This window comes from Heterocephalus glaber, unplaced genomic scaffold, assembly GCF_053883595.1.
Source record: "Heterocephalus glaber isolate CG9 unplaced genomic scaffold, H.glaber_assembly_v1.0 deba00001608, whole genome shotgun sequence".
Lineage (NCBI taxonomy): Eukaryota > Metazoa > Chordata > Mammalia > Rodentia > Bathyergidae > Heterocephalus > Heterocephalus glaber.
In genome coordinates this window covers 38,229,510-38,254,678 of record NW_028258379.1, presented here as the reverse complement: position 1 = coordinate 38,254,678, position 25,169 = coordinate 38,229,510, and the positions used below count along the sequence as shown (strand labels likewise).

Here is a 25,169-nt window from a genome sequence, read left to right as displayed (position 1 = left end):
AGCCATGGTTGCAGCTGTGGTGGCGATGGCCAAGATGGCAGCCTTGGTTGCAGTGGCCATAGTGACCACTGTCATGGCGATAGCCATGGTTGCAGCTGTGGTGGTGATGGCCATGGTGGCAGTAGTAGTCAACTCCTCCTCGGTCATCTCCTCCGACTAAGCCAGGTACAACAACCTCCTTGGTCCTCACTGCCTCCCCCGGGGCTGCCACATGCTGCTGCAGGACTGCCCCTGTCAGTTACATGGGCACAACGCTCACCTCCCCAAGCCCACTGGCCAGGCAGGGTGGGCTGAGGAACTATCTCTGCGACTCACACAGAGACCTACTCAAGACTGAGTGTTGTCCCAGGGTCCTGGTCAGGCTGGCTTCTCAGCCATGGTGGCCCCTTGGCCAGGCCCCTAACATGACCCTGGGGAACATAGAAGGAGGAGGAGGAAGAGGAAGACTTGCAGCCCTGGAGAGACATCCGCTCTAGGCTCCAGGGACCAGGGCAGTGAGCCCTTCCCCAAAGCCAGACTCCCTCCACTTCCTGTCCTGCATTCCTTTCTGGAGCATGGGAAAGTTCGTCTGTCTGAACACCCTGGAGTCCCCATTCCGTAGGGCACTGGTAGCTTCCTGGGTCCTGAGCTGGCTCCCACCCGTCCCCCATCATGCTGCAAAAGGAAGCCCCCACCAGGCAGAATGTCCAACTCCCCCTCCTCAGATTAGTAGCACATCACTGCTTTGGTTAAGACAAGAAACATTTATTGAGAGCACGAGAAGTCGAGCCCAACCCGGCGTTTTGGAACCACATCCCAGTGCCTCTTGGCAGCCCTGTGATGGGAGGCAGGTGTCCGAGCCCACTTCACAGAGGCGGGCAGTGGAGGGTCCTCAGCTCCCCCAAGTCTCAGCGTGCAGGGCTGGGTGGCTGACCCCGGGGTCAGCGCAGTCCATCGGTCAGAGGGCGCCTCTCTACTCAAGGGGAGGCCCGGTCCAGAATCTCTGGGTCCAGCCTCTCCCGTGGGAACGTGCGCTGGGCGTCCCCGTGGCTGTGAAGGCTGAGAAAGACACAGTTGCAGATGAAGGCCACCTGCTCCCGGTCCCACAGAATGACACGAGGTCTCATGCAGGCAGGCAGGCCGGGGAGGGGGGAGAGGACGGCAAGGCCCTCTCTGGGGAAAGCATGGCCAGCCACGGTGGCAGGGGGGCAGCACACACCTCCAGCTCTGCCCCAGCCCAGAATCTAGGGCGCTCCAGCTTCTAGAAACCACACCCAGCCTCTCACCCCTCTCCTCCCCTGTTACACTCACAGGTTCTTCTAAAGCCCCACCTCAGCCTCCTCTGGGTGGCTTCTCAAAGTTCTAACTGACCCTCTCACCTCTCTCTCTGTACTGGGGATGGACCCCAGGGCCTCCACACTGAACTACATGCCCAGCCCTTTTTAATATTTTTCTTTTGAGACAGGGTCTCACTGAGGCTGAGCTCCACCTTGTGATCTTCCTGCCTCAGCCACCCAGAGCATAGGGACGACAGGCATGCACTGGCACACCTGGCTCTGCCTCCCCTGCCCCTCCACACTTGCTGACTCTTAGTATTTAAATGCAAATCTTTCTCCCATTCTATCCGCCCAGTGCAGGCTGTGTGCTGCCCCTCCAAGCCTTCTGCTCTGCCCAGCAGAGTTTTGGGGAGTACAGTGCATCTTTACCCAGCTCCACAGCAGCCAGGGGCCCCCGGGAGGGCAGGGCCAAGAGCGCCTGTGTACTAGGTAACAAAACATTTATTTCCACGTGAACTGTCTCATGGAATTCCACAATAACCCAGCCAGGTAGGTGTAACTCTTTCCAGGTTACAGGTAAACAAACTCGCCCACAGTCAGTTAGGGGGCAAGGGCAGCCACAACCCCAGACCTTGATTCTCATGAGCCAATGCGAGCCACACAGTGAAGTTCAAACCTCATGCTGGCTGCTCCCAGCCAGACTGGAACAGAACCAGTCAGTGCCAGTGACTTCCATTTCTTCAGGAGGCAAAAAGGAGGCTCAGGATGTCCCAAGCAAACTGCCCAAGGGTGCTTACCGGGGCCAGAACCCAGATGGGCAAGGCACTGGAGCCCCAGCCCTGGGCATGAGCCCCTGCCCTGGTTTGGGGAGGACAAGAATGGAAAAAAAGGAATCAAGGTCTGGAGTCCAATCACCTCTCACCTCCGGACTGCAGGGAACCCGCCCACAACTGCATGCCAAACCCGGCCCACATCTCACAAGCCCATGCAGATGGCACCGGTGGTACAGACAGACTTTTTGGGCCCCCAGGGCAAGGGCTCCCAAGGCTTCGGGAGAGGGCTCGGGCATGGCCAGGTCATCCCTATGGTGTGGTACTTGCCAAATGCCACATAATCAAAATCGCCCAGCCATATCACCAACGAGAACATTTTAGCCCATATGATGCTTTATTCTGGATATAAATATTTCCCGAGTTGAATTTGCACCACGACGGACCTCAGTGGCTGCCCGTGCCCTGATAGAGGTCTCAGCACAGGCAGAGACCCCTGGGGCCTCTGAGGGGCCTCTGCTGAGAACACACACCCTTTCCTCTCAGAGGAAGGGCAGAGACATCAGCCAAACAGTCCCCACTGTCCACCCGGTCACCCCTGCCCTCTGCAGCAGAGAGCAATTGTTAAGGCACCTAACAGGGCAGGAAGCAGGGTAGGAAGGGTCACAGCAGCATGGGCCTTGGACGGGGATTGCGTGCAGTTTAGCCATGACCTCCCTGCCCAACCCGGAGGGCCCAGCCCCGGGCCCCACAGGCCTGTCCTGAGAGGAGCCAAGGCCCACAGGAACAGATGTCAATCCCCAGACGCTGAGCCCCCGGGAGGAGGCCCATGTCCCTCTCCCTACTGAGGGCCCTGGAAGCAGGGAGAAGGCCCTGCATGCTCCCACAAGGCTGCCAGGGTCAGGGATGCAGACCCCGCAGGCTATGCTGCAATCCCCTGGCCCGCCTCGCCACAAAGCCCGAGGGAGGGGACAACCAGGGAACCTATGCTGGTGATCTGGTGGCAGGTGTCACGGGACAGAGGAGTGGCAGCCACACATAACAGGAAAAGTAGGGCTCCTGCTGGAGGAGGCCAGGTGGACAGGACCAAGGCCAGACAGGCGTGAGGGCCCGACCACAGATGCTGGGGAGCCAGAGCAGAAGGAGGGAACCTGGGGGTGTCTGGGGAAGGGAGAGCAGCATGGGAATGGGAAAGCTGAGTATTGCTCCCCACAGAGGCAAGGACTGGAAAGGGAAGTCCATAGCGTGATGGAGAAACCCCCATCAGAACTGACCTGAGATGCATCCATTTACCTAAAAATGTCTCAAGTGTGCTCTTCTTTATGGCAGAGTAGTACTCCATTGAATTTAAATACCACATTTTCTTTATCCATTCATCTACTGACGGGCATCTGGGCTGTTTCCAAGATTCAGCTATTATTAATTGTGCTGCTATAAACATGGGTGTGTGTGTATCACTGTGGTATGATGCCTTTAACCCTTTCAGGAAGATATCAAGAAGGGGAATAGCTGGGTTGAAACTAGGGGAAACCTCTGGTTTTAGTTTTTTGAGGAAGCTATGCTGATTTCCACAGTGGTTGCACCAGTCTACAATCCCACCAATGGAGAAGGGTTCCTTTTTCCACACAGCCCCGCCAGCATTTGTTATTGGCTGATTTCTTAATGACCGCCATTCTTTCTGGAGTGAGATGGAATTCTCAGTGTGGATTTAATTTGCATTTCTCACATAACCAGTAATGCTGAACTTTTTATTTTTTGGTACTGGGGATCGAACTCAGGACCTTTCACTTGCGAGGCAGGTGCAGCGCCACTGAGCTAAATCCCCAGCCTGAACATTTTTCATGTACAAAGTCCACCAAAAAATGTATACATAAGGAAAGAAAAAGTTGTATAAATATTTTAATATTGAATTTACTGAGACATCATGAGACTAATACAAGGTACCTTTGGCCTCTACAATCACAAGGGATGCTCAGCGTGGTGACTGTGAGCTTCCAGACAGCTATTAGTACAGCGAATGCACAAAGAGCTGCAGTGTGTATACATTTTTTGTCAGACTCTGTATTCATCTGCTGTTTGTACTTCTTCATCTGAGAAGTACCTGTTCATTTCAGATGCCCATTTTTGGATTGGGTCTTTAAATTGGGGAGGGCTGATTTGTTTTTAGTTCTTTATTCTAGATATTACATAAATGCATGCACCTCAAAATCACAATTTTAAGTAAAATAACTCAGACACAGAAGTGTAAATATCATGTTGTTTTTCTTGTGTGAGAAACCTAAAGAGAAAATATGGAGCAAAATGGAAGACAGATATTGGGAAATAGGAAAAATATGTTCAAATGGGAAGGGGAACAAGAAAGGGGAGAAGAAAAGGTACAAAAGGAAAAGGGATTTTTAAAAAGAGAATGGAAGGGGCCGGGGATGTAGCTCAGTGGTTCCGAGTTTGATCCCCGGTACAAAAAAAAAAAAAGAGAGAGAATGGAAAGAATGGAAACAAGGCTTTTGTAAATGGGGAGGTGAAGAAGTTGAAGGGTGGGGAGGGGAATAGGAAAAAAGAATTAAGAAATATTATGCACCGGTACAAATTCCCTATAATGAATGGGATCATTAAGTATGGTAAACATGTACTAATAAAAACAAATTTTTTAAGAAGTGACCCGAGAGGGTGCCAGGGCTGACCAGAAGCCCTGAAGAGCTGTGGCCTGCTTAGGGACCCCGCACCCCATCTGCACACTCAAGGAAATGATGGGGTGATGAGGGGAGTTGGACTGGCTATCCACGCAAGACTGTGACACCCAGGCCCTGACACCCAGCATCCCGGTTCTCAGCGTGCCCGTCAGCTGAGTGGGCCCCACACCACAAGGATGGTAGGTGGCAGAAAGTGAGCCAGAGCCCTGCGCTTGGTGGCTAGCCAGGGAGAGGGGGAAGGGGTGTGCTGAGGTCTCAGCCCCCAGAGATGCTACCTGAAGCCCCCACCCTCTCTCTAAGCCACCCCTACTGTCCCTCCCAAACCGAGCACACCAGCACTAGCAGGGCACCTCCCAGCAGTCAATGGCCCCCGCGGTCCCCAAAGCTGAGTGGCCCAGCCAGCCCAGGAAGCAACAGCCCAGGAAAGAAAGGGAGGACAGGGGGCAGCGGGCAGCCCTGAGCAGGGGGAAAGCCACCCCACCCATAGCCTAGACATTTACCCTGGGGCCCCACAGCCGGGCACAGGCAGCCTGCTCGGCCGGTGTGTCCACTGGCTGTTGGAAATACAGCCTCAGCATGAGGGCGATGCTTTTTATTCACTTACAGCTAATAAAGGCATCATTAGTGCATTCCAAAACACACACGCACACGCATGCACACACACACACGCACACACAACCCACGTGTGACCTTCCCCATAAAACCCGCGTGAGCACTACCACAGCCACGGTGGACCCAGCCCTTGGCCCTCACAACCCCGTGAGGTGGGCTCTCTAGGGACTCACACCTCCGAGAAAGACACTGAGGATCAGAGGCAAAGGGACCTCCCAGGACTGCTCCAGTGAAGCAACTCCGAGGTCTGCCAGGTTCCAGAGCGTGGGCTCTTTACAACAGCGGACACAGGCTCTCCTCACACGCCGGAAGCCTGGTTGTCCAACAGCATGGCGCAAGGTGTAAGATACAGCGCAGCAATTGCTAACAGGTTCATTAAGGGCAGGATACAATGTCGCGACAGTGGCCACTTGACAATGTTATAACATGGTGAACAGCTGTCCACACAGGGACGGGGATGGTGGGGCAGGGGGGAGGGCAAGGCCCTGCCACGGGCCTGGTGCTGTGGGAGGCACCCAGATGTTGTCAGGGAAGAAAGGATGCTGGGAAGGGGACAGTTGACAGCGTGTGCCTAATACACCGCTGGGAGGGGACTTTGGAGCGGGACTAAGTGGGTGCCACCCACAGGCCAGTCAGCAGCGTGGCTCAGCACAGTACCAACCCTTCACGGGGGCTGTGAACGTGTACCGGGTGGGGGGAGCCAGGGGCACGGCCCGAAGAGTTCCCAACCCATGTCCTGAAAGTTCCTGCCCAAATGACTTCTATTTCATCCTAAAATTCCATACAAATTTAGCATCGTACCCCACGATGTTCCCTGCATATTCATAAAAAATTATTTCCCACTAAGCTGCCAGAGGGAGGCAGCCCCTCTTGGCCTGGTGGCCCAACCCCTTGGCACACACCTCGGGACACACACGCCACCTTCCAGAGCCACAGAGTCACGGTTACCCCGACCCTCACAACAGCCCTACAAGGTAGGCACCCCACACACACCAAGAAGACAGGCTCAGGCTTTCACAGGAAGGCTAAATACACGCAATTTCTCCAGCTCTGGGGCCCTGGCTTCGCCCACTACAGCCCCACCTCAAGCAAGGACTGAAACACAATTCTGCCACAGCCCCAAAACCTAGGCCTCTTTCCACCAGGCAGTGTGAACTAGAGCTCTCCTGGGGCCTGGACCCGCACCTAACCAGCACCAGGTCTGCAGTGGACTGCTGTGCGGCCCCCTGCCGGGCATGATCCCCACCCCCACCCCCACCCGGCCCTCCCATCACTATGCAGGCAATCATGGCCTGCAATTTTCTCTAACAAGAGCCCAGCATTAGCTCATCTTGAAAGGGGCGGGGTAACTCCCAGTCTGCCTCCGTTAAGATGGGAGTGTCCTAGGCCCTTGGAAGCCCACTCAATCACAGACCTCGAGCTCACCATCCGGCCTCTTGAGGATCTGAACTGCCCTTCTGAGCACTCAGGGAGCAGTTTGCTGATTACTAATCAACCTAGTTTTGCAAGGAACGAAGCTGGAGAGAGCCATGCAATTTGCAGTGGAAGTCTGAGCTAAATCAAGGATCTCAGTTTGTTGCGGAAAACACACAAACACAGCCCCTTTAAAAACAGGGTCAACTTTCTTCCAAAATGTTGGAAGGAGGCCTTGGGGGCCAGCTCTAATGCAGCACTGGCTCGTGTTTTCAGATGTTTGCTGACTGTAAGAGAACAAATGAAGGGATGAAGGAACGGATGTCACTGCCTCTGGTAGAGGAAGCTACGAGGCTGAGGGCAAAGCTGGTGGTGGCGACCATGTGCTAGGCAGGGTAGGGGCTGGGGAGGGTCTCTCCCCGGGTGGAGGGGGCTCAGCCCCAGCCTCTCTCAGACCTGTCCCTGGATCACAGTCATAGTGTGGGAGGGGTGGAGAAGCACCATGGAGGAAAAGCCGTGGGGGTGACCATGGCAGATGAGACCCACCTGACACATGCACCGAGCAGTGACCCAGAAGCAGAAGCTATGAAGAGAGGTGCTGGCTTCATGACCACAGCCTGTGGCGCTACACAGCCCACCCGGAAGAAGTTTGCTTTCAGGAAAAAGAGAAAGGCCAAAGCACCAGGTCAAGAAATGGAGGTCAAGGGCGTGACAGATGGACAGATGGAGGTCATGTGGAAAATCTCCAGTGGCCTCCTAAGCTTCAATGCCAAGATAAACATGGGGTGGGGGGTTCTGACATAGGCACAGAGTGCTCAGTGCTATAGTAGAGGGTGGATGGGAAGAAGCAGCCCTCTGTAAGAGGAGGGTGTTAGGAAAGCAGGGTGGGCCCTCCCTGGGGGCAGCAATGGCCTTGGAGTCCTGGCCTGCTTGGGGGTTGCTGGGAGAGTCCTAGGCCTCCTCAGCTTGTGGGATGGAATGGCACCCATTAAGAAAAACTGAAATCCTGATCCACAATGTCCCACTCATCAGTGAAATTCCAGAGACCACCCTGGAGGCCAGGACTTGGGGATGTTGGCTGACCCATCACAGGACCCTGAGAAGCCTGTTCCCCTAAGAAGTGGGAAATGGAGGTCCCAGGGCCTGACAATGTCGAGGACTAGTGGGGCAGGTGACTGGGCTGACACAAATTTGCCCAGGGGGGTCTGTGTGGGACTTTCTGGACCTTGGTGGGGGGTGGGGGGGTGGTCAAGGAGATATTACTGAGCCACAAGTTACAAAGGTGAGATCAGACATACCTGAAAGCCAGTGAGGACAGCCCCACACCACTATCTGAATCTCCACAAAACTAACCTCCCCCAAGTAGCTGCCTGGCCAGCTCCTTGATTCCCCAGTGAGGAAGCTCACTTCACCCTCAGGACACCCTCAACCAGCCTCTGCAGAAAGCCATGACCCGGTGGACTTGGACAAACAGTTCACAAGAGGAGATAAGATACAATTTGTTAACAAACATAGGTGGAAAATGTTCAGCCTTCATTAGTAATCGGAGCAAGTTAAAATGATGCAAAAGCACTTTTTAACACAGAAAAATAATCAGGCAATTCAAAAAATTGTTAACACATTGCGGGCATCATAAAGGCTTCTGAAATTAACCAATATCCACACAAAAATCCCTGCCTTTTTTGCGCAGGAAGCTCAGCCCCCCAAAGTTCGTTTATTCAGCAGTCATTCATCCACTCATCGATCCACTCATCCACCCACTCTCTTATCCACCAGCCAGGCTCTCACAGCTCTATGCACTCATCCAGCAGACACGGATGTACAGTCTACGGTATGGCGGGCACCAGAGATAGAGACCCACTTAACAAGCTCCCTGCCCTTCAGGGGCTCACAGTCTAGCAGGAGAAACTGGTATGGAAAGAAGCAATCATTTCTGGGTGCGAGAAAGCACTGCACAAAAATGGGGAAGAGAGTGGATATGCAAAGCCGTTAGTTATGACATACTCTGTAATGTTAAAAAAGGAGATGACTTCGGCATAAAAGTAGCAGGATGGCTTGTGAATGATGCCATTCAGTGGAACCCGAAGCAGGGAGATTATAAAGACTATGGAACCAAGGAGAATGTTGATAGCGGAATATTAAGTGGAAAAGACAGGAATGCAGAAAAGCACACGTGGTGAACAATGGCAATCAGGTTTTAAAAAATTAAATGCTCAAAAACAAAATAGATGTTATCAAAAACAAAAGCAGAAAGAGTGCCCATAAGACAGCAGCGTGAGGGCCGGGGATTTAGCTCAGTGGTTTCGCCGCCTGTGACGCAAGCGCAAGAACCCGAGTTTGATCCCTGGTACCAAAAAAAAAAGACAGCAGTGTGAAGGGCAGGGAGAGAGCAGCAGCAGCGTGCGGCTGGCGTGGGGTCCTGCCCTCCTTTACATGAGGAGCAGCAGGGCTGAGCCCCAGGGGGCTGGGAGTCAAGGGGGGCCCGAGGAGCACAGTCGCTCTTGGCATCACCAGGGAAAGCATTCGCGTGTGCAGTCAACTCGAACTTTGGCCAAAAGACAAAACTGTCACATTTTACCCAGCTGATGAAAAGGAAAGGCACACATGAGCTAGGCCCGGCTCCCTTCCAGCCTCTGCGTAGTCAGCAGTCTGTCCTGACCCTCACGGTCCCCAACTGGAGGCCCTCGGGAGCCCAGCGCCAAGCGCAGCCTCGGAGGAAGCAAAGACCCCCGCCCCAGGCCCGTCCCGGCCTGGGCATTCCCAATACACAGGAGTCACGCAGTCCTCACACCCGCCCTCTGGGGCCTCGGGGGGCCTCCCGGGTTGCCTTCCCCTTGCCCAGTTCAACCCAGGGCGACTGCTCGGAGCAACAGCCCCATGGGGGGGCGGGTGCAGACTTTTCTGGAGGTCGGCTCACCCCAGCCCCACAGCTGTGTCCTCCCAACTTTCCTGAGTATGGTGAGGCCCCCTCCTGTCCCCCCCTTCACCACCTGCCACCCTCTGAGCTGAGTGACTTTTAAAACCCCCCACAAGCTTCTCCCCAGGACCCTCCAGTCTCTCTGTCCTGAGCCCTGATCTGCGCTTCCCCAGGGACACTTGGACTCCTAGAGAATCGATCTTCAAGCCAACAGGTGTCCCAGGGGCCCCAGATTCTGAGAGGCGGCCAGCAAAGCCCTGAGGCCCCAGCCCCGTCAGGCACACGTGACCCTGCTCACGTGACCCAGACCTGTGGTGCTGGGGGCCCAGAAGGTGGCTTCTGACACATGAATTCTGTGTCCTCCACATTTTGAAGGCCGTCCCACCCACCCAGGGCCTATGTGACAAGCAAGGGATGCACCTGGTCTTCCACTCCTTCCCGGGCTTCGAGTCCACCAACCGCAGCTCAGCCCTGGCTGGACTAGAGCAGCACTGCCCCAGCACTGCCCCAGCCCAGCGGCTCCGGCTGCACCCGCCCGGCCTGCGTGCTCTCTGGGCCCTGCCAAGTGTGCTCCTCCTCCAGCCTGGGCACGCAGCAAGAGCATTCCAAATGGGAACTGGGATGTCAAGAGGGACAGTGCTCCTTGTCGGCACATGACCCACGCTGTACAGATCTTGTCCAGAACAGAGAAAGGAAACAGGATGGGAGAGGGGTCCCTGGGGTAGGGACGTCAGGACTAAGGGCTCTCTGGGTGTCCCCTGGCCCAAGGAGACAGCTTCGAACAACGTACATTGTGATCCACTTTCCACCCAACACAGAGTACATTGTCAAACAGTTACAGAGACGGGCCTTGAAACGGGCTCAGGGGAGGCCACCTCTGGGGGCTAGGATCCGGGACCATGTCAGTAAACCTGGGCTCAGGCGGACCCACCCAGGGACCCCCAAGTTGACAAGGCAGAGCCCCACCTGGGCACCTTCGGGAGTTGCCAGAACAAGGTTCCTGGTGCTTTTCCCAGGGCTCCTGGGCCACCACCCTACCAGCCCCTGGATATGACCAGAAGCAACACCCAGGATGGCACCCACTGGGCGCCCAAGCTCCACCCAGGGCCTTCTGCTCCCTAACCTTCTGCTGCCCCCTTGTGGGTAAAGCCTCCCTCACAGGGTGCTCACCTGGGTGACCCCCGACCATGAAGGGGACCAAGACACCACTGGCCTCAACACCCCTTGTTCAGGCAACTTCCGCAGAGCCCAGGCTGAGCCCCAGCTGCTCATCCGGGCCAGAACTGAAGATGCACAGGGCATCATCAAGGGCAGGAGTGAGCATATCTCCCGGGGTTCACCCAGGCAGGGAGCTGGGGCCTGTCCGCATGAGGAGCCAGAGCAGTGAGGTGGCCCACACAACAGGAGGTGGCCCTGGCACCCGGACTGCATCTTCCAGCCAGCCCCTCCCCGGGTGAACCCCCTCCCGATTTTCCTTCTTGCCTTCCTACGTTCCTGCCACCCTTCTGCCAGGTATCCGTCCACTCCGGGGTCACTGAATCCATTACAACCCCTCTCTTCACAAGCCCACTTATTTATTCATGTTCTTTCTATCCCTTAGTCCCCTTATTTCTTCCCAAAGCTTGCCTTTCTCCCTCAGTCTCACTTTGCCTTATTTTTTATCATTTAGAAACTCCGGTGCCCAGAGCTGTAGGAATCTGGGCCCGTACCCCACACCTGCCTCCCTGCGCCTTGAATCAGTCTCGGTCTTCAGTCACTATCTCGACACTCGCGAGAGGGTGCTTCCAGTCTCCTGTTTTGGAATTTTTCACTTGTCATCTCCGGGGAACATAACTGCCTTGGTCTGAACCCCATGCACAAGGCCAACTCCAGCAGCCCCTGGACAGGACTGCATCTGCTGACTCCCTTCCCTGCCTGCAGGCACCTTTGCTATTTATTCTTCCATTCATGGACCTCAACTGCATATATTTTGTTACAGTAGTAGAAAGAAGATGCAGCCTTGTTTCAGAGCCTGGGATGTTCCTATTTTTTATTTATTCTCTGAAAGATGTAACGCATTTATCTATTTAAGGAGGATGTATGCGAACTCATTATAATCCCTGTTCAGACAGCCTCTCTTAATTTTCCATTTATCACTTGATTAGTAGTCTATTAGAGCTCCCCTTTTTTGCTTCTGGTTGTTGTCTTTGTTGTTTTTCTGTCCTCCTTCCTCCCCCTAGGCACCTGGGTCTGGATTACCTGCTCCATCTCTAGGATTCAAGGCAACCTCATTACTAATCCTGAGACTCCTTCTCAGATACACCCCCGCGTGCATGGGTTCCTTCTCATTGTCTTATCCCTTTCTCTTCCGTTCCATTTCATTCCGCTTTCCTTCTCTCTTCTTTTGACTCTGACAGTTTCTTTCTTCCATCTCTTCACTCCCAGGGACCTCAGCTGCCCAGAATGAGAGGGGAATCCCATGGGCCGCTCTGTCTCGCCTGCCCCAGCCATGTCCATTTCGAATTCAGTCTTTCACTTATCCATTCATTCTTTCTGCCACTCTTTTATTTCAATATTTATTCTATTCTTTATGGACCTCAGGTGCACAGAACTGGATTTACCGTAATCTGAGGTTCTCGGAGCCATCTTGACAGCAGTCCATTCGGGGCTCTTTTTTGTTCCTTAATTTCTTGTACTGCTGCTCTGGTCTAGGACTCATTTAACTATCTCAGCAGCCCAGTTTTGAGTTAGTCATAATTCTTGCTCCCTTTTCCCTTTTTATCCCTGTATGGCCTTCGCTCACACATATTTGTGTATGTATTTATGCATTCAATGTGTTTTTATTGCTTATATCCATCTTGTCACAATTTTCTATATTCCTTCCTTCCTTGCTTTTTCTTTTGCATTCTCTTATTCTGATGAGACTTGGGTGCAAAAGGGAATGATTTAAAAACATCACCTCTCACTCATTTATGGTCACTCCCTAAGTTATCCTTTCCCTGTGATATTTGCTCTTTTATTGATGAACCTCCACCATTACTATTTATTACATTTAATAAACAGTGTTTACTCATTATATTTAAAGGCTCATCCAGGCAGTGCTTTTCCTTCTGCATGTCTACTTTCATTTTGTTCTACATTTTTCCTCCCCTCATTCCTTCAGTTTTTCCAGCTCTCTTCCTTGCGCCCCCAAGGAGTGCAAACATTTATTCCTTCAGACTTTCGCTTCCACTGAATTGTTTTACTAGCGATAGTCTTTAGGGCCACAATCTTCCTTGTCTTGTCTGTTTGTGGTTGTTTGTTTGTTGTTTTGTGGTGGCAGGCTGGAAGCCAGGGCCTCACACATGCCAGGCAAGGCTGCACTGCTGAGCGAGACCCCAGCCCTGGGCCCCCATTCTGAATTAATGTGGATGACTTGTGCTGAACAAGCCCCCTTCTCATAGACCTCATTGTTCCACTTACTATCTTTTCCGCTTTTTCTTCCACTTCCATTTTTTCCCATCTTATTGTTTCTCTCTATCACTGTCTTACCCTTTTCTTCCCCAGTTTAACACCCAGGCTCAGTGGACCCTCGCCTGCTCTACACCACCCCCTCACTGATGAATGCAAATTTTTTCTCTTTCATGCATTCATGCATCCAATCCATTCAGTCTTCCTTTCTATTTAAATACTTATTTCCACACTTTCAGAAGGCAGGTGCACCTAATTGGACCCATCGAAGTCTGCGGTCAATGACCCCCACCCCCCGCCCCATGGACTCCTCTCCTCCCTAAGGCATCCACACTCTGAACTGCCTCCTGGTTAGCTGGGTACTGGTCCATCCCAGGAGCACAGATGTGAATGAACCGCATGGGCTTTCCTAACATGGTGTGTCCTCTCTCTCTCTCTCTTTCTCTCTCTCTCTGTCTCCTGCATTGTTATCTGTCTGTGTATAGTCAATATATCACCTTTCTTCTTCTTAGCTAGTCTTACATTATTTTTCATTCTTTCTCTTTCTCGATCCTCTGGGTATTCTCTCATTCTCTGGCACTCAGCTCCCATGCCCTGCTGCCTCACTAACCCACCTGCAAACACCTTTCTCTGACCTATGCAGCTCCTCAATCATTCACTAATTCCTTCTTTCCTTCACTCATGCACATCACCCTTCCAGCCTGCCTTCTTTTTCTGTAGGAAGTACTTAGTCCTCCCTTCATGGGATTAGGTGCTCAGACTGAATTCTAGCCTAACCCTCACGCTCACAGATCTATCCATTCATCCCCCTAGTAGCTCGTTTCTGTCTGTCTCTCTCCCTTTCATTACAGCTCTCCCCCTAGCCCCGGCCTCTCACTGCCTGGTCTTATTTTCACAGAGCTGGATGCACAGATGGCACTAATTACACCACCAACACCCTCTCTGAGATCCATCCTCACCTCCTCCTCTCTGTTTCTTTAGATGCTCCCTGGTTTGCTCCTTTACTTATTATTTTACCCACAGATGTGGCTTAGAAGTGAATGAACCACAAGCCGGGACTCAGGACAGTCTCTCTCACCATTGCCTCCTTCCTGTCCTTCAGGTCTTTTATTTGTTTGTCCAGTAATGTATTTCTGCAGTCAACAGTCGTTACATTTTGCTCTTATTTCTTGATTTTAACCCATATTCTATTTCATTTTTTTTTCTTCCTTCCTATGTCCTTTCATTGAAAAGATCTCAATTCCCAGACCAAGCAACTCAACAGCCCTGAGGCCCTTTTCCCAGCCTGAGATACACACATTTCTCCTGTTTACTCAACCACCTATGTTTGTTTTTTTTTTTTTGCTTTCTTTCTATTTCGGTATTTATTGATGTGAAAACTTTGGATGCCCAGAGTAGTTAACTTTTGCTTAAAGTACACTCTCATCCTTAGTCCACTGTATCCCCCTCCTTTCTTCATTCTTCTTTGAACTTTTTCTGTGCTTTACCTTTCTAGGCCAGGAGCAAATGTAACTGTGCTAACATTAACACCTGCCTTATAATAACCTGATATGGTCTTCCTTACATATTTACACTCCCTAATACTTTCCTCTTTCTTCCTTTGTTTTCACTTCTTTTCCTCTTCCTTTTCCACTTATCTCTTATTCTTCCTGCCTTCCTTTTTTTTATTTTGATGGGCCTCAGAAGGTCAAAACAAGGGGCTAGAGATGTAGCTTAGAAGTAGCCCTATCATGTGTAGGGCCCTGGGTTCGATCCACAGTACTTAAAAAAAAGTCAGCCTTGGTTTATGTATTTCCACTTCTCATTCATTCATTTGGGCTTTATTCTCTTATTGACAAACCTCAGGGGCCTGTATTTGAATGGCATACATTCCCTAGCCCTCGATAAGCCTGTGGCAGTTTGGATATGGCCCTATGCACTTACTGACTAAATGTCTTATTGATTTATCTGTTTATCGCTTGTGCATCAAAATGAATGCATAATCAATGTACTTCCTCACCCGACCTGCTAACTTCTGTCCCTACTTATGTTTCCTCAGTCCTTCCTGGTTTGTTCCTTCATCTAATCATTTATTACAGAATGTAATCGATACCAGGGAAACAACCTTCCAACCAGAAAACCACGACCCTCTCAGCTCTCAGTGTCCTAGACCTTCCTGCTTCCTCCTGCTGAGTTCACCGCCAAGGTGCACAAACCCAGAGCCCAGAAACACACACACGTGGCAGATGCGGAGATAGTGCATCAGGTCCTACCGGGCTCCCACTCCAGACAGCCTGGGGTGGATCGGAGACTGGACCCCCACCCCCCAGCCCCTTAGCAGGGCAGGCATTTCTCACTCTCCTCCTGGACCCCAGTGAATGGCCATCCCCATGAGAAGCCTGTTTCAAGACCCCAGAATACACAGACACACATGTTACATAGCCTTCCCTGGTGGGAAACGACAGACACAGAGTTCATTTGCAAATAGGTGGCTTTGTCTGTAGCAATATAAAAATATTTTGGCCTTTCAAGGCAAATACAAAAGAAACTCCCCATTACCATTCCTGAGTGTCCCAGTCCCAAACAATAAAGAACTTGAAGAGGTTTAGCCGGAAACTTTGAAGACAGAAAACCTGCCCATTATGTTTTCCAGACATTTCGAGGGGGTGAGCGCAGGTCACCGGAGTGAAGCCCGTTTGAGAGGCGGGTCCTTCCATCCTCATCTGCCCTGCCACATGAGAGCCAGAGGGAGACTCAATGATGAAAGAGCCATTCATTGAGGAGAGTGAAAAAAGAAATTCTTTGGGGGTCCCACACTCGAAACTGCCTACAGAATTCCTTGGCCACAGAGACAACAGCAGGAGGGACCGGGGCTCTTGTCTTAGAACACGAGCCCAGGTCGACACCCACCTGGCTCACTGGGCACCGCACCCCTCCCGCCTGGCAGTGTGTGTGCTGGTCCAGGGGTGACGGCCCCCTGTGTCAGCGACAAGTGTGCTCATTATGCTCTGGCGACTTACGATTCGGAGCTGGGGGGCACTGGGGTGCCAGGCAAGGTATCCGAAGTCCTGTCCCACGCAGGTTTCCCAGTGGTGGTAACTTTGGCTGCAAGGAAAGAGTGGGAGATGATGGAAACTGGGTGGGTGAGGAGGAGGCTGGCCACCTGGGTGAGAAGGGTGACGGCTCTGCCAGGGGCACAGGTGGCCCGAAGCAGGGACTCCCCAGCTCCTAACAGGTGTGGAGTCTGCGACGTCAAGCACTTCTCTCGTTACACTGAGCATGGGGTCGATTCAGGCCCTGCAGAACAGGGAGCAGGGTCCCCAACCCCGGAGGGTTGGTGCTGCCTGCAGGACAGAGGCCCCTCTGTGGAGCCACAAGTTGAGGGCTGCACACACAGGTGAGGACCACACTGGCACCCTGAGGTGGTGGCCCACTCCCTGGACTGCTGTGGCCTCAAAGGCAGGATATCCGGACATCCGCTGCACTGTGAGAAGAGCCAGGAGCCCAGCCAGGCCCAGCAGAGAAGCGGAGTGAGGACAGCAGGCCTGGGCTTGGGCCCATGCCAGGGTTGTGGGCAGTGTGAGCTACACCACAGCACACAGTGCGAACACAGGGTGACATCAGCCGAGCCTGGATAGACATCTCCACTTCACAGGGTGCACCTTGTAAAGACACCCAGGGGCACTAGGACCAGGCCCAGCGAGGCTAGGCATCAGCCTTCGCCTCACACTCTGGTTCTAAAAAGCAAGGTCAGCAAGGTGAGCATGAAACCCTCAGAATGTGCAGCGAAGTGAGCCCCGAAGGTGTGGACACAGACGAGGACTTTACACGGGAGCCGGGCCCTGCCTAGTGCTGTCTCATCAGTGACACCAGACCAGAAGATGTCCCCGAGAGGGGAACTGGCAGGGGAAGGGATGGGAAGTCTGGATTTCCTTCAACTTTTCTTAAACTAAAAACTACTTGGAAGGAAAAAGGCCATTAAAATATTTTTTAAATGACTTGACTTCAAAAATCTATTACTAGAGCCAGGTAAAGCTGAAGAGGTGACTGGAAGCCAAGGAGATCTGTCATTTCTCAAAGAAGTAAAAATGGCCAAGGCGTTCGTGAAAAATGTTCACCAGCTTCTGCCACCATGGAAACGCAAACCACAACTGCAGATGAGACTCCTTCTTGCCCCTGGCAGAAGGGCCGCCATCAAAACTACAAAACACAGTAAGAGGGCGGGGGATTTAGCTCAGTGGTTTTGCTTTCTGCTACGCAAGCGTAAGGACCCGAGTTCGATCCCTGGTACCAAAAAAAAAAAAACACAGTACGTGCTGGCACGGACGTGGGGTGGGGCCCTTCTACACTGCTGGTGGGAATGCAGATTAGTACAGCCATTATGGAAATCAGCCGAGGTTCCTCAAAAACTAAAAACAGAATTATTGCAGACCCAGCTATACCACTCCTAGGTAAGGTATATACCTGAAAAGATTGAAGTCAGCCTGCTATAGCGAGACTCACATACCCATGTTTATTGTGGAACAGTTCACAACAGCAAAGATATGGAACCAGCCTAGTGCCCATCAGCAGATGAACGGATAAAGAAAATGTGGTAAGTATATGCCATGGAACACTATTCAGCCATAAAGAAGAATGAGGCTGAGGCACTTGCAAGCAAATGGATGGAACTGGAGTTCATTATATTAAGCAAAGTAAGCCAGGCTCAGAAAGACAAGTACCGTGTTTTCCCTAATACATGGGAGATTTTTTTGAAAAGACATGAACCTAAAAGGGAGACTATTATTAGATTAGAGGAAAGGAATAAAGGTGAGGCCAGGGAGGTCTAAGGAAAAATGTAATGGGGGATGGATATGATCAAAATATATTCACGTATTTAAAAAATTTTGTTGTTTTTCTGAGGTAGGGTCTCACTCTGTAGCCCAGGCTGGCCTCAAACTTGTGCCCATCCTTCTGCCTCCACCTCCCCAAGTGCTGGGATTACAGGTGCGCACCCCCACTCCTGGCACTGAAAAAACTTTTAAATAATAAAAAGAAAATGAAGAAAAAAGAAAGGAGGTTCTGTGGCAGCAGGGAAAGTGGGGGCCAGGGCACTGGGGCAGGAGAAGAGCGATGCCCGTTTGGAAACAGCTCTCCTGGTGAGACACAGGTGGAGACAGGAGGTCGGAAGACCAGAGTGGAGGCCCCCGAGGCCTCCTGAGGGACAGAGAGGCAATGAGGAGGCACGAGACTGCAGTAGGCTTTGACACTTGGGTACAGGCTGCCAGAGCCCGGTCCTGATGGCCCACTAGTGACCAGAGAGGAAGAAACACCCACCAACTCTGCACCCCACCCAACATCAGCCACTGGGGGACTCGGCTGCCACCTTTCCCTCTCCACTCCAAGGCAGGTCTCTGGCTGGGGCCCCAAAACCCTGCCGGGGCACAGATGGGACATCTCTTGCTTCCAAATCATCCTACAAACTCTTCCCTTGCCTCTGCACTTCCCCAAACACACTTTTCCCATACAGTCGATGTGATAACCACAAAATACTAAGAACTCTTGAGAATGAGGGTCCACCAGGCAGCAGCCGCCTCCTGGGGGACCTGGGCAGGCAGCTCTGGCTCTCTGAAGGCTCAGGACCCAGGATGCTGGGAATACCATGGACACCATGCAGCCCGCCCCACAAGCCCTGCACGGCTCTGGTGATCACAGCCCCAGCCCTGTGCTAACAATGGCTCTCCAGACCAAGGACACTCAGCAAGACCGAAGCCCTGCCATTTCCTGCAGGAGTAAGAGCCTGTCCTTGGGCTTGTTGCTTCTGTTTTTATCTATTTCATTTTAATAGAGTAGGGAAATCAGAAGAAGCTCAGGGTATCTGGGTTTTTTTCTTGCTTCTGCTCCGGGGACCCACTCCACGGACCAGCAGACCCCAGGCTTCTGTGCTGTGATACAGTCCCCCCAGAGTCGTGTCTTGGTTTCAGAGCTGCATGTACTGGCTCCAGGTTTGCCCTGATGTATTAATCAGGCAGTGAGGGGCTGGAATCTTAACAAATGTCAGAAAAGCTGCAGTGGTGAGTCTGTCTGGAACTAAAGGAAAACACAAGGCCTCCTTAGAGAGTCTAGAGGAACCAATGTCACAAGCGTTTGGTCAGAAGACCTCACAGATGTGTGCAATGAGCTCACGACGCATTTGGAGAGTGTTGCAGACACGCCAAACCCAGTCTCGAGGCTTAGCAGGGTTAGAACACTCTAGCCCTGTGTTCGGAGGTTTGAAAAGTTACTCTCTTCCAGAAGTAAATAGGACCTGATTGATCCGGTACATCTTGGTACAAATATCATATGTATGTTTCAAACAGAGAAAAACATCAAAGGATTTTTTTTATTAAAATGTTTACTTCAAGAAATAGAGCCAGTAATTACACAAATAATCAGCCTTGCCTCTGATCTCCTACTTCCTACCTGTTGAGTGCATACTGCCCCCTTAGAACTTCCCCTGGCAAATGCAAGCTCTTTGCACAGCTGATTTCCTGTACCTTTGTGAGACTTGGGCCCTAGACATTACAGGCCCATTTATGAAAATGGGAGAGGTAATTGGGATATCTTTTGAAACTGTGTCCCACTCCAGCACGAGTCCCCCACCATCCCTCTGATTTCGGTTGGTCGGGTTACAGAGGATGTTTACATATGCTTCTTCCTGGAATTTCACCTCTTTGCTGCAGGAGTGGGCAATTAGAGAGAATTAGGGCCTATTTGGCGTATGTTTACCATTAATGGACAGAGGCTGAGGCAGCCTTGAAAAAGCAGTCTGCCGGTCTAATTGATGCTGGCAATTTTTTGATTCCTCATTTCAGTTCACAGGTATTGTAGCAACCAGGGTCACAAAACAAAAGCTCCAGCCCACCATGGTAATCACCAGGCACAGGCCTGCCTGAAGGTCCTGGAACTGCTTGTTCCTACTCTCAGGAGCTCCTAGCAAAAGCTGGAGACATCTGCAAAGCCGAGGAGGTGGGCAGCGGGAGCAGGATGCCTGCCCACCGCTTTTCCAGAAGTCCCCATCCTGATGGCTTTTGCAGAGGTCCCAGCTGAGCGGGCTGTGGTGCTACCGTGGGTGTTGCCAAGGTCTCCTGACCCAAAGGCACACAACGGGCCACCAGGATAGTACCGCCAGGCCACACCCTCCTGGGACAGAAGCCACAAGTCCTTATTACACAAGAGTCGCGCTACAGCCCAGAAAGGGTTTCCAAGCCTGGCCCGCGGCCCACTGATTTGGAACAACGATCCATAACATGCGGTCCCTGCACCACAGGATGAGGGACAGCCCCTGGGCCCTCCCTGAAGTCCCTGGCTCTGACCTACACCAAGATCTATGTTCCCAAAAAGCTGATGATGAGGACCTGGCTCATGACTATGACCCTCAAGCAGGAGCTGGAGGCTGGCACTGGGCTCCACACCACTGCCTGCCATCAGCTGGCTATGTGCCTGGAGTGAGGCCCTGGCCCTCCAGCATCTCCAGCCCCCTCATCTCTAAAGCAGAGAGACCGTGGGCCCGAGGTCTTTAAGGTCCCCACAACTCAAGACCGTGATCAGATACACAAACCTCAGCTAACTGACCCCCAAGAAAGCCTGAAGGAGCCCTGAGACCTACAGAGCTCCAAGGGCCCCCAGAGGACCAGAGGCCTGTTCCCCCTACTTTGCAGATGGGAAAATGAGGCCCAGAGGGCTGGGCACGGGGACCAAGATCCCAGGCACAGTCCAGGGAAGACTCTGGCTTCTGAGGTTTACAGTTGTTTTGTTCTGTTTTGTTTTTGCAGTGCTAGGATCGAACCCAAGGCCTTGGGCATGCTCAGCAAATGCCCTACCACTGACCTACCTCCCAGGCCTTGAACCTAGCAGCCATGGTCTCTCCTCTGCCACCTGGAAAATCACAGAAAGTGAGCCTGGCCAAGAGGCTAGTGGAAACCCAAACTGTTCTCTCCTGGGGAAAGCAGGGGCCTAACACCCTGGGCTACTTTTTACAGAACAGGTAGAATTCACAGGCTGCTGGCTCATGTTACAGAAGGGGAAACTAAGGCCCAGGAGCCCACAACAATGAACAAGACACTGGCCATGACTGAGGCCTAGATGACTCCCTCCTCCCTCTCTCGTGGCAGGGGTTGTGCAGAGTGGCCTGGCACCTAGGCCACACTGATGGCCTCCTATCGTCCTCCTAACCACACAATGTCCCTTGGATTCAGAGCCCCCACCATGGCAAGGGTGACGCCACCTGCACCCAGCCCCTACAGCATGGCCGGGAGCCAGGGCCAGAAGGCCAAAGGGCCGCACAGCTAAGCTAAGTGGCTGGCACGGAGGCGCGCTCAAATCTTGGCCCCTTCACTGTCTTCCTTCCCCAACATCCCGTCCCGTGGTTGTCCCCTCAGCCCTCTCTGACTCCACGGCTGTCATTCAGCCTCGGGCCCAGTTTGATCAAACCCCTGTCTACCGACACTATCACTGTGACTCTTCTTTCCTAAGAAACTTGCAGAAATCAAGCCTAGAATGAAGAGTGCAGCATCCTGAAGGTCACACAGAGAGCCGACTGGTTGCAGGATCTGTGCCCGAGGCCCGGCAGCCAGGACCAGGGCCCTGAGGCCCAGGGGAACACACGCACTCCATTCCGGGAAGGTAATTGAGATTTTCTTCTTTTCGTCTGAAGAAAGGGCACCTTCCATTGACAAAGTGCATTCAGGGGACCTGGGGAAACTCATCTGCAGCTTGTCCTCCCAATTATCCCCAGGTGGCTGTGCTCCAAGGGGCCCCCACATCCCTTTCTGCCCGCGCCTTTGTTTCCCGCTGAAGGGGCCCTGCGAGCTCCCAGGCTAAGAGTCTGCTCCTTAAGCCCCTGCCAAAGACCCTATTCACTGTGTAAAGGGACGAGATGCCAAGCACAAGGTGGTGGGGCACCCTCCTCCCTGCCCCCAGCAAGGGGAGCTAAGAACTCTCCATCTGCATTTTTTCTGAAGCCCAAAGAAACTGTAGAGCAATAAAGAAAGCCATGACTATACCCTCAGACCGTCCTCTCCTAATTAATTCCTCTCCCACACACAACCTATTCGAGCTGGGGGCAGGGGGCTCGGCCCCAAGCACCAGCCTGCCCTGCACACCAAACTCCAGTGGTCACCCGGGACTCGGGGGTGAAGGGAGACACCACCAGGGACCTCATGGCAGTCTAAGTCAGTTACAGTGGCCAGCTTTCTCACCTGGCCTCAGGACTGGACAAACGTAGAAGGCACTGGAAACCGCAGGGTTGGTGACCCCCTCAGACGGGCCTGTTGGGTGCCAGGAAGGCCAGGAGCCCTCGCCTGGTGTTGGCCTCACCTGTGGCAAGACCCCAAAGTGCCCCAACAGGGGTCACCGTAGAGGAAGCCCCCTTGTCCCCACTGTGCTCCCAGGGTCCTTCACCCCACTTTCTTGGCTCTGACTCACCCATGTCGCAGAAGCAATGCTGCTACGCACTGCTTCCCTTCCCTCAACCCCGACAACAGCCCGGCCTCTTTGAGGCCTGGAACTGCTCTGTGTGACCTGGCTGGGTGCAGTGGCCTCTTCTGGAAAGGTGCATCCTTCCAGAATTTTCTGACTGCTCACCACACTCGGATGGGAGAGCAAGCAGGACTTCCTTACTGCTCCTTCGGGATGGGGACAGCGTTCAAAGTGGCAGGGGGGAGGGCCCATTCCCAGGACTTACATTCCACCTTAAATCCCAGTCTCCTAATGAAGAACATGGTCCCTATTCTCCCAAGCTTTCCTGCAGGCCTCTGCCTGTAACCTGGGGGACCCTCGCCTGTCTCCCTCCTCCCCCTCTGTGTAAAGCTCCCTCCCTCTTTCCAAGGAAAGTTTCATTAGCAACCTCATTAAAAGATGGGTGCATTTTTTCCCAATGGTTTCTGGAAGTCAGATTCCTCATAAAGAACACATTTAGGTTACTTCATGTAAATGAATGAATAAGAAACACATGCATCCTGTTGTCCTTAAGTCTTGCCAGGTTTTGACATTATTTGGAGAAATGCACTTGGAGTTTGGATCACAACTCAGAAGCCATAAGGTCAGCGGCCCTAAAACCTGAACCAGCAACTCACAGATGGGACCTGGGAGGGGGCCGCTCTGTTCCTCTCCATGAGCAGAGTCTGCTAAGTTGTTTGCTTGTTGTCTGTTTATTTTTGCAGTGCTGGGGATGGAATGCTGTGTGCTAGGCAAGTGCTCTACACTGCGCTGCACCCCAGACCCCAGCTAAAGTCCTGATTCCCTCTCCTGTCTATCCAGGGGCTTCCAGACAAGACTGCCACCTTTCTCCTACATCTGTGCACCCTGAAGCCGCTGGGGACTACTGAGCACAATGAAAAATGACCAGAGACCCCCTCCCACCCATGGGCCCCTGGGGTTACGAGGTCCTGTGCACCTTGCTGTCTACCCGTCAGGGTCTCATTTCCGCCCTTTTCGTTCAGGGACTGACCAATCCATCAAAAAAGAATTCCCTGAAAATGATCCTGTCCTTCCACACTTAGCAGTGTGACCTTTCAGTAATTCCTGTGGTCATGTCTTCGAGGGTGACGTAGTATTATGTTTGGTTCAGCCTCGCTAATTGAGAACTTTCATTTGCCTGAGATCTAACATCCATAAGAGCCTGCAACGTGACTTAGTGCAATGGTGGCCCTGTCCCAAACTCCCAGCTGAACGGGGAGGCTGGCATCTGGGTGAGTGGGTGGGGGCTTGCTGGGCTGTGCCTGTGGCTCCTCAGCACCCTGTCACCCTTGCCCCTTGGCTCAGCCAAGTGTCCCTGAGGAAGGAGCCCAGGAGCCGTGGCCATTCCACTCCAACCAGCCATGCCTCTGCTTTGCGCCCCAGCTACGATGCCCCAGGAGCCACATCCTGCCTGCACGGAGCTCCCCTCCCAGGCCTCTCTCCACATCACTGTGTTTGCAGGTGGCTCAGCAAATGCCAGCCTGGAGTAAATGTCACAGGGCAGTGCCTTCTGGTACCCTGGGCACACACTCCCCACCTGCCTGCAGCCCGCCGGGCCCTCCAGAGACCAAAGACAAGCAGATGAGGCAGCAGCCTGGGCTGGGCTCCTCTGCCCTGAAGCCTGCAAGGCCTGCTGGAGTTTGTTTAAAATTACCATCCCTATCCCCGGGGAGAAGGGCAGGGCTCCAGAAGGGCCGCCTCCAACACATCTGTCTGATTAAAGAACATCCCAGAAGCTGCGTTGGAAAACAGAGGCCCCTGGGAAGGCAGGTTCACACACCTAGGGGCACTCAAGGATGGGGCCTGGCACAGAGCTCTGCCCAGAGACCTGGGCCACGAACAGGGCGGGGGCACCACATGGAGCCCCATGAAGGACATTTATCCGCTCCTCCCATCCTCCTGCCCTCAGCCTTCACCACACAGCCCTGGGCCCAGGCAAAGTGGGGCCTGGCAGACAGACAAGGTCAACCGCAGACCCCTGCCCTTCACGCACAGCCTGGTGTCCCCCACTTCCCCCAGCTCAGAGCCCTGGCTGCTTTGTGAATGCATCCTGAAGACCAGGAGGGGACTGTGGGACTCTAATCCTCGCTTTCTTCTCCTCCTCTACTATTACTGATTTTATTTAAACAAACAACAACATTCCCATCACACGGCAATTGCGAGGGTGAGGAAAGGGGCCAAGGGAAGCATGCCCCCCCCACCCACCCCCCGTGTAAGGACAGTGTCAAAGCCGGAGTGTGGGGTTCTCCCGGGATGGTGTTGCCATGGAGGGCAGGAGAAATGCCCTGGGGGCGGGGGGAGACAGCCCCTTCCGGGTCTCCAAACAGCCCTGCTGGCCAGCAGGGGCACCCAGAATGCATTTCCTCTCAAGTGCAGCTTCTGCGAGTGCCTACTGTGTCCCTGGCCCGGCTGTGCCCAGAGTGGAGTGTCCCCACTTACCGTGACCCATGTGGACTCCACGGTGCCACTCGGGTGCCTGCCCGGGTCTCCTCTGCAGGCAGGCCCCAGGCCCCAGCCCTGAGTGCAGGCGCGAGGTCGACGGATGTCCCCCTCCTGTGCCCCACCTGAAATGTTTACATTCCTGCTGACCCTAATAAAACTGTGTGTGTGTGTGTGTTTGTGTGTG

At 53.0% G+C, this 25,169-nt stretch overlaps 1 protein-coding gene across 18 annotated transcripts in view; it reads right to left on the bottom strand.

The window, feature by feature from the left end:
• Positions 1–723: 723 nt before the first annotated feature.
• Positions 724–25,169, bottom strand: part of LOC101698902 (uncharacterized) — a 34,323-nt gene continuing 9,877 nt past the window's right edge. For 9 of the 18 annotated variants that reach the window (XR_015445157.1, XR_015445160.1, XR_015445158.1 and 6 more), the window contains 2 exons: positions 16,087–16,171; positions 724–1,038 (listed from right to left, as the gene is read on the bottom strand). Coding sequence is in view for 4 of the 18 variants with exons in the window: in XM_021244273.2 (XP_021099932.1) it covers positions 957–1,038; positions 15,626–15,794; positions 16,087–16,171 (336 nt within the window). In the remaining 14 variants the exon portion in view is untranslated. Of the gene's footprint in view, positions 1,039–15,625; positions 15,795–16,086; positions 16,172–25,169 lie in introns of all 18 variants that reach the window. The other 9 variants (XM_021244273.2, XM_021244251.2, XM_021244265.2 and 6 more) reach the window with 4 other exon arrangements.